We start from the raw sequence: 9,127 nt of genomic DNA, 5'->3' as shown, positions 1-9,127 counted from the left end.
TGACTTTTTGGAGAATAAATTGAAGGTTAACAATTGTCCATAATACTGCCAAAAGATTTTGTCGCTTGAGTATGAATGGTGAATTTGAAAATTTCGCGCGTGCGCAGTTGAATTTTTTTTTCCGGTTCTTTGCGAAGTTTCCCGTTTTGTCATTGGCTAGGTTTAAATTTATATTCCGAATACCGAGTCCTAGTCGAGATCTGCAACTCAAAGTACGTTAATCCTTTGGCATTGTTTCACTGGTGAGCTCATCAAGAGTAAATAGACCAAAAATTCAACAATGGCCGGTGTATATCGACAACCAATTAGCACTCTTCAGCCGGGTGCACAAAATACTTTGATAATTGGAGTAATAATCAACAGCAGAAATCCCCGATCATTCAATTTCGAAGATAAAAGTACGTATAATTAAATTTAATTTTTATGGTAGTTATTACGATTTATAATACTGAAAATATACGCGAAAAAAAAATAATCATGGCGGCTTTTTGTCATTCTTACTCCGTTCATATTTTATTTATTTATCGTCGATATTTCAAATTTGTTGAATGCTTACTATTTTTGATGGGAGTAATTATTAATAGATAAAAAATTCTATGAAAATGAAATTAGCAGACGCTCAAAAATTTTTTAATTTTTTTTATTAATAAAATTAGAAAAAAAATACATTTTTTTTTAATTACTTTAAAAAATTCTAAAAAATATAAGATGTCTGCATGAAAATAAAGTTAGCCGACATTTAAAAACTTTTAGAATTTTTTATATTGAAAAATTATTAAAAAAAAATTTCACATGTAGAAAATTTAAAAAACTATACGTGCAATTTTTGAAAAATATTTTTTTGTTTTAATTTAATTATTAAAAAAAAAAAATTAAAAACGTCGGCTAACTTTAATATTATGATGTTTGCTCACTTTATTTTCATAAAAATTTCTAAAAAATTCTCACCGCATAAATATAAAGCCCTTACATTCATGTTGCGTGGATTTATCAGGATTTTTTTACATATCAATTTACATATTAGTTTACATACCAATAGACGTCCATTTTTGATCTTGTTCTTTATCGCAACTTAATAATAATTAGTTTAATAAATTTCTAGACCGTTCTGGCCAGAGATCAGTTTGGACAATAACGTTACGTGATTCAATTCAAAGTACAATTAATGCTACTATTTGGGGAACTACGGAATTTATAAACAAACTCAGCGCAACGTATCGTATTGGCAGTGTCATTGACGTAATCAATGCGAAGGTCCAAGAGCGAAAGCCAAATGATAAGAATGAAGCATTTCTACCTTCTGTATCCAGTCCTTGTTGTCTTATTATCAATGAAGGTGCATCCTTGATCCAAAATCACGACGGCGCTGATCGAGAAGAATATGAAGGTCTACTTAGTGTCCCTACAAAAAGTCTCTCGAATGTCAAAAGTCTTCAATACATAATGGAAAACATGGAGGCATTGATCAATCAATACCTTGATATCATTGTCGTCGTTACTTTTGTAAGTTTATCATTTCATAATATTATTATGATTAATTAATATTTAACTAGTATAATTTATTTAGTATTCAAATAAAAATTTGTGTCTAGATTGGAGAGTCAAAAAATATTATTACAAAAGACGGTCGTTCAATGGTAACTCGTGACTTTGAGGTGACTGATGAGTCGTGTGGTAATACTACAGTGGCTCTTAAATTTTGGGAGAATGATTGGGTTCAAAGATCGGGTGATTGGGAGCCAAAACGTACTGTTTTATTTATCGTCGACATTCAAGTGGCCTTTGACAGGTTCAAGAAGAAAAATACAATTATTATCACTAGAAAAACTATGATTACGGAGAACCCAAACATACCTCAAGCTGAAGTTGCCAGAAAAAGTATCAACACCGAATCGGAGTACATGCCGAATGATCCTTTTATTATTCCGAAACGTGAGTATTGTAAAATGAAGTTGTTAGTATAATTTTATTCATAGTCAGTAAAATATAATTTAATTTCAGCTGAAACAATTAAAAATATTATGACGATAAACGAAATAACTCAGAGACTTAATTCAAAAATGATGCAAGATGGCGAAAGAGTTCAATTTGTAACAGTTTTGTATGGACAGATAATGGAAATGAATTTGGATGATTTAAAAATCCCTGTTTTGATTGAACGATGGTTTGTATTTATTTATAATGACAAATTTTTTTTAAATGTTAATTGACATGGTTTTTTTTTTTTTTTTTTATTTTTAGCGCTTTGTGCAAACGTTTGGTAAGTGGACCCGACGAGTCGTGTATGAATTTGAACTGTCCTTGTGGAAATGGTAGACGTCCAGTCCAAAATGTACTTAATTTCTACGTAAAAGTTAATTTGAAAGATGAAACTGGGTACTTAGTCGGTTGTCGTTTGAGTGGAGATGTTGCGGAAAAAACATTTAGCTGTACTCCCGACGAATTTAAAGTAAAATTATAATAATTAATTTATGATTAATGATTTATTGAGTGCCCAATTTTAAAACACAGTTTAAGTATTGCTGCATTTCTTATAACTTTAAGACCTTAATTTCAAGTAATGTTTCTTAAAAATATTTATATTCAAGTATTTTTTATTCGTAAATCAAATGTTTCATCAATTTGGCGCGCAAACTTTTTTTTAATAAAAAAAATTTTTTTAAATCTTCAAATTGTCAGTTACTGTGTTTTGAAATTGGGCAACCGATTATGCAATAATACTATAGTAACATAATTTTTTAGAAAATGAGCTTTGAAGAACGCACTAATCTGAAGTGGAAATTCATGACAGAGCAAGTTGAAATCAAGCTTCAAGTCATTGGACCAACATCAACGTTTCCCAGGTCGCTCTATAATATTTTATCTCTTAAACGCATTAGTGACTCCATAAGTTCTCAAGAAAATTTTAACGACAATGACAATGACAACTAATGACAACTTTCAATTAATTTTTCTTTAATTTTTTTGTTTATTCTATTATTTTTGTTATAATTTAGTTATAAATTTTTTATTTATCGTTTATTACATATCAATGAATTTATGTATCATAATAATGCAGATCTGCATTTAAAAACACGTGCGTACGCACCCTAACACAATATCAGCTGATCAGCTGACATAAGTAGACTTGTATAAACATTCTACTCCAAAATAAAGTGACTGTTAATAATTTATGTAATAACAATCTATTTTAATCAAATTAAAAATAATTGTTGATCATACATAATTAAGGTCAAAATAAGTATCTTTTTTTTTTTTTTTTTTTTTTTTTTTTTTTTAACAAAATGACTAGTCAGGAGTATTATAGCCAAGAAATGAACCTCGTTGAGGTTATTCGTGATGAATTACGCCAAGCCACAATCGAGGTGAGAAGAAATCACCGAACAGAAGAACAAAATAAACGCCGAGCTTTGGGAGAAATAATAAAAAATGATGACTCCTGGACTTTAGACACAATTATTAAAAAAACAAAAGATTTGAGAAAAAAACCTTTGTCGATTGACGATTATATCAAGTTGCAAAATTCATTGATTCAGGTAAAAATAATTGTACATTATCATTGATAAAGACTATAATATTTTTAATTAAATTAACAGGATGAAGAAAACATAAAAGGATTTTTATCAGTCGGTGGTTCAATAGCAGCGCTGATTCGCGACCTGACAAGCATAAAACCCAGCATTGAACTAGCCGCTGCACATTGTTGCTGTAATATTGCTCTCGGAAATAAATCACAGTGTACAACTTTGTGTAAATATGCGGGTCCCTATTTAGTTGAGCAATTAGATACTTTAAGCAATCCTCTCTTGGTAATATCTTTAGTTTTATATTATTTTAATCACGTAAAGTCGTAATTAAAAGCTTGATCAACATCTGAATGCTAATTTTAGGAAATAAGTGCCTGGACCGTTGGTAATCTCTGTGGAGGCAGTAAAAATGCATTTAAAGCACTCTACGCACAAGGCTGTCTTTGTCGTTTACTTTCACTATTGCGTGATTGTGACATAATCATCTTACCGTCAATTATTTATGCAGTTACCCAGTGTCTCAACGAAGGATTTGAATTAATCAAGTAAATTTCAGGACTTTGATTCTTTATACTATAATTATGTATTATAAATTATTCAAATTCATTCATTCATTTATTTTAAAAATACTTTTTTTAGTGACTTAGAGGCTGTCGAAATGTCTAAAGGAATAATTGAGCGAGGTTGTTATGATAATTCGTCTGGTATCTGGGTTTTGGCACTTTTATCTTCCAAATTAGAATGCCGCGAGACTCTTTGTACCATTTTATCCTCAGTATTTGACTTATTGATGGTTAAAATAAATGAAGAGCCTTCTGATACTAAATTAATAACAGCGGCAATGAGATTGCTGGCTAATTTAATCCCCGAGTCTACTGGTTTTGCTGCTAATGTCATTTTTTACAATCCCAAGTACTCAATTAATGATGTCGAGAAATTATTTAATAGATTGTTGCTTTATCCACATGTTCATGTGAGAAAAGAAACTTTATGGTTATTAGGTAAGTTGAAATAATAATTCAGTTCGTTAATTAATTAGTAATATAAATAACATATTTTATAACACATTATCAATGCCACAGGAAATCTTTACAACCATCCTCAAGAACAAGTGAGTCAAGCAGTTAAAGATTTACTGCCTCGCCTAGCTAATTTAAAACTAGCCATTCAATCAGTCACTATCTAAAATCTAAAAGACAGTTAATCGTAAAACTTGTGACCAGGTATATATTTAAAAAACAATTAAATTAACAATGCATAATAAATATTGTGGAAAGACACTGATAAATATTTTTTTTTCCTTTTTTGCATAGATAACTACTTATAAATATTAAAATGATAACCGCGTTGCTGAAAACCTTCTTCTGGGTGACATGGTCGATAAGGCGTTTATATTTTCAGCCAAATCTTCGATGCAACCAACTTTAACGACATTGAAATAAAGTTTACCCATAATACTAGCCGTTGGGCTGTCCAAATTTTTGAGACACTGATAGAATGCATTGTCACAATCACAGTGAGATCTGCGAAAAAAAAAATTTATTTATAAAAATACAATAATATTTATTTACTCGAAAAATTTTATTAATTACTCAGCAACTTACTTGCTATACAATGAGTAATTAGTAAGATTATAGCGACTTCGTTGTGCGCGAATTTTCACAGGACACAAATCATGAGTCCGACAACATCTGTGATAAAAAATGATAATTAGCGTAATTGATATTCCATTTAATTTAATTCAATTTAAAAAAAAAAAAAAAGTTTAATGTCAACATGCCACTTACTGATCAATTTCAGTATCTGATCCGAGATCATGATAATTTTCGGCAATGTCTCCAGTTCCACACCATTTAGTACCTAGAGACAATAAAGTGTTTTATTGTCGTATCTAAAGATCAATTTAAACGGTATATAATTATCGAGTATTGATTTTACCTGGCAGTATACCAGAAAATAAATTAAGTGCATGAGTGCCAAACATGTTAGCTCTTTCGAATGCTCCTTTGGGTGTACTCTTAATTTTATCTTGAGATCTTTGGATTCTGTCTAACATTTCACATCGATACATTAAACTGGTCATTTGTGAAAATGCTATCTCTGTTGGATACGATGAGATCGAAAGATTTCCGAGTACCTCTCCAGCTTCATTTGGTTCGCTGGAACAAAAAAAATTTTTTTCAATATTTTAAGTGACGATAAGCTCATTTTTTATAATTTTATTTATTAAATTATTTAATCGTTAAAATTTACTGAATAATTTTTTGTAAAGTATTATTACTAGTTTAAATATATATAAAAAGTATTACTCTGTCAGGGGAATAGTTTTTTTTATTAAAAATTAAATTAAGATGACTTACTAAACTTCAATAATATCACAATTGAGCATTTCATTATTTTCATTAATATCAACGACTGCTACTGCCTGATCATGGTAATAAACAGCCCGCTTAAAATCGGGTGATCGTAATTTAACACTAGGTAAAAAAACTCCTCTTAGTCCCTTGTAAGTACTTCTTGCTAAAAGTGGCTGTGATAAACTGATATCCCAGGTCACTAAAAGCTCCAACAACACCAACAACACTTTTACTCCCGAGCTCATGTCTCTGTTGACTGTCTCGCGTCGCGGAAGTCCATGTATTACCGCTCCCGCTTTCGTGATTCTCCTTCTACTCTTTCAGCATTTTATTTTATCAGTTTCCAATATAAATTCAAGCCAGTACAAGTCTTCTTCCTCCAATCTTGGGAGTAAGAGTCAAAGTTTAACACTGGATACTCACGAAAATGTCAGTCAGTCAGTCACCTTACTTACAGAGGTTGCTACATATACCGCGGCTATAGAATGCCTTGATCGATTTAGCTTTTACATAAATTATTTATACACTTGCACTTATCAATTTTACCTCAAGTCTTTTTTTATACTTAAAAATAAAACGTTTACCGGTAGTATATTTTATATTACACTAACCGGGCGACTTGATTCGATAGACTTTGAATTCCACGTTTTCTCATTCATCGGGTGGGGGGCTACGAATTAAAGTGGGACAATCAGCCTGAATGGGTAGAAAAAAAGTAGCACGTGAGATTTCTTGTTGCGGATTTTCTCTTTGCTTAGCAAAAACAACCAAACAAACAGGCTAATTTTTATCAAATAGGAGATAAATTTCTCTGTCAACAATCTCATGAAAGTTGGTTAAAGATTATCATTTAACAAACTAGTAATTAAACCATCATCGCTGATAAAAATTAAGATGTAGTCAATCCAAATAAAAAGATGCATTTAGTTTGTGATGACAATTATTTTCAACCATCAAAAGTTGATCAAAAATCAAGTAAGTATTTCAACAAAATAAATCCTCATTAATTACAATTAATCAACACATAAAATATAAATTAATTGGTATGTAAATCTTTTTGAACCGTAAGTGGTCAAAAGCCACGAAGCTAAAGATTTATTCTGGAGAAATCAACTTTCGCCCTAAAAGACATAACAACGCGATTTGAAAAAAAATTTAGTTGTACAAAAAAATCGTACACTTTATTATTATTTTACTAAAAAATATTTAAAAAATTTAGTACATCATTAAAATAAATTTATTGCTTTAAAATTTAATCTCTTCACCGTGAAATGATTTCTTTCATTTTAATATCTACTGCAATTTAGATTTTAGTTTAGATATTTTTTGTTAGAAATTCTAGTAGTTTTTCATGGTTGATGGTTTGCTGTCGTATCCTGTTGGCTTTGAGAAACGTTAGATTTGAGAGGGCAGTCATGAGCACGACTTGTACTTAAAGTTATGCTTATCGGCGTGGCATTCAAAAGCTGCAGTCTCACTGGACACTGTTTACATCCTAATTATGAATAAACAAAAACAAATATTATATCCATAATAAAAAAATCATCATGATAATTGCTAATAATCTAAACTTATAAAATAAATGAAAATTTATTTAATTTAAATTTAATTCTATTGAAATGTTAATACTTTTTTTTATTTTTTTTTTTTTTTTTTCACCTATAATTAAATTTAATTGATGTAAATCTAATGTATAAAGCCGACTGGCGTTTAAATAAATAAATAATGAATTACATAATCAAATAAAAAAAAAATACCAGCATGATGAGGACCAGAGCAATGGCAGCAGACAGGATTATTCCGAGGACGAGAACAAAATTCAACGCTATGAGATTCTCCGCAGCGTACGCACCGCGGTAAGTGTCTGCAATTGGCAGCCACGTGCCAAAATCCCTGGCATCGGTAGCACTGAAGCACTCCATCGGATTGCTGGCTATTTGATCCTTCAGCCGGGTTACCAGGAATAACTCCTAGCTGATAAGGTCCATTTACTCCATTGGCAGTCGATCTCCACCAATTGACGCGCTCCGGCAGTGCACTAAATCTAGCTGCGCCAAAGAAATCAAGCCCCTGACTCAGCAAAAGTTCATATTGACAAGCATCCAGGACCTGAAATAACACAACAGTTATTATTCTGTATCATCAATCATCTGCATGTTATAAAAGTGCTCATCTCATCACCTCAACCCGGACATACTGCCGGTATCTCTCGATAGCTGAGATGGTAATGCCTTGCTTGATAAGTGCTGTCTTTAAATCTTCCAGAGGAATAGCCCAAGGAACGTCACGCAGGTAGACTGATTTCAGATGCTTTGAATCACGAGCGGAAAACCGGGCCACCTGTCGTTCGTTCAAGATGATTAGGTTTCTAAACTAACTATAATAATACTGTTGCTTATTCTCGTTCTACTTGATGAAACGAGGTCACCTTTCATTGTCACCTCATATAACAGGCCGATTACAACGCATTTACCTGGATAGACCCCTGGAATCTTCGGGATAAATGGCCCCGCTGAACGACTTTTTCCGCGTCTGCTTCCTGTGAAAATGTCGCTATTAATCCACACGACGTCTGTGAGACATTCCAACTACCCGATGGCTCAGACTCGCGTATGGCTTCCTCCAAATATACTTTTGACAATTCATCCGGCAAGCCCTGAGGATGACTGTTGATTGCTCTTGACACGTACAACGAATAAGCTGGCTCGTCTTCATGCTTTGAATTTTTATCGTCAGTCACCTCGTCTCCCATCCTAAGCGAGGCCTTCAAAGCAATATTTTATACACTGATGACGGAGATAAAAATGATATATAATTTATTCATTCAAATAATAGATATTATTATTCAGATTTTAGATATGACATACCTTGACAATCTTCTCTCGTTTTAGTTGTGAGAAGAAAAAAATAAAAATTACAGCGCACATGTCAATCGTTGCTCACTTCACGTTTCATTATTTTGTTTGTTTATTTTATTTTTTTATTATAATTTTTTTTTTTTTTTTTAAAGAATTTCTAGGCATTATTATTTAAAACAAAACGACAAATTTTATTCATGTATTCGTGTCACATACTTGTAGCCTGAATATGTAAAAACAAAATGACAGTAAAGTTAGCTGTCACCTGACCAATTTTTAATTTTATTTAACAATTAAAAATTAAATTTATTATAAAAAATTGCATTTTTTATTTTTTTTTTTTTTAAGTTCTAGATGTCAATTTTTTTTTTCCTATAATTTATTT

The 9,127-nt window shown here is 31.4% G+C and overlaps 4 protein-coding genes across 4 annotated transcripts; 2 read left to right on the top strand and 2 right to left on the bottom strand.

Moving 5' to 3' along the window:
- The first annotated feature begins 186 nt into the window (after positions 1-186).
- Hdm (meiosis specific with OB domains hold'em) lies at positions 187-3,171 on the top strand. The gene is made up of 6 exons (XM_074246869.1): positions 187-398; positions 1,103-1,503; positions 1,593-1,932; positions 2,002-2,164; positions 2,242-2,449; positions 2,743-3,171. Exons 1-6 carry the CDS (start codon positions 281-283, stop codon positions 2,929-2,931), a joined length of 1,419 nt encoding a protein of 472 aa, XP_074102970.1. The 5' UTR covers positions 187-280; the 3' UTR covers positions 2,932-3,171.
- A 123-nt stretch (positions 3,172-3,294) lies between these two features.
- On the top strand, positions 3,295-4,980 carry LOC141530025 (uncharacterized). The gene is made up of 6 exons (XM_074246863.1): positions 3,295-3,536; positions 3,597-3,809; positions 3,891-4,072; positions 4,167-4,528; positions 4,610-4,750; positions 4,841-4,980. Exons 1-5 carry the CDS (start codon positions 3,315-3,317, stop codon positions 4,711-4,713), a joined length of 1,083 nt encoding a protein of 360 aa, XP_074102964.1. The 5' UTR covers positions 3,295-3,314; the 3' UTR covers positions 4,714-4,750; positions 4,841-4,980.
- Positions 4,728-6,947, bottom strand: LOC141530027 (phospholipase A2). Its single transcript, XM_074246865.1, has 5 exons — positions 5,888-6,947; positions 5,466-5,686; positions 5,315-5,387; positions 5,132-5,218; positions 4,728-5,050 (listed from the first exon to the last, which is right to left on the bottom strand). Exons 1-5 carry the CDS (start codon positions 6,127-6,129, stop codon positions 4,858-4,860), a joined length of 816 nt encoding a protein of 271 aa, XP_074102966.1. The 5' UTR covers positions 6,130-6,947; the 3' UTR covers positions 4,728-4,857.
- Positions 6,948-7,059: 112 nt separating this feature from the next.
- Positions 7,060-8,670, bottom strand: LOC141530026 (uncharacterized). Its single transcript, XM_074246864.1, has 4 exons — positions 8,358-8,670; positions 8,066-8,224; positions 7,642-7,993; positions 7,060-7,379 (listed from the first exon to the last, which is right to left on the bottom strand). Exons 1-4 carry the CDS (start codon positions 8,634-8,636, stop codon positions 7,234-7,236), a joined length of 936 nt encoding a protein of 311 aa, XP_074102965.1. The 5' UTR covers positions 8,637-8,670; the 3' UTR covers positions 7,060-7,233.
- Positions 8,671-9,127: the final 457 nt, after the last annotated feature.

Source organism: Cotesia typhae, unplaced genomic scaffold (genome assembly GCF_013202065.1).
Source record: "Cotesia typhae breed Kobodo isofemale line unplaced genomic scaffold, CoteBio_Ctyphae contig_48, whole genome shotgun sequence".
NCBI classification, from domain to species: domain Eukaryota; kingdom Metazoa; phylum Arthropoda; class Insecta; order Hymenoptera; family Braconidae; genus Cotesia; species Cotesia typhae.
The sequence above is the reverse complement of the archived record's forward strand: the minus strand, read 5'-3'. Positions and strand labels throughout refer to the sequence as shown.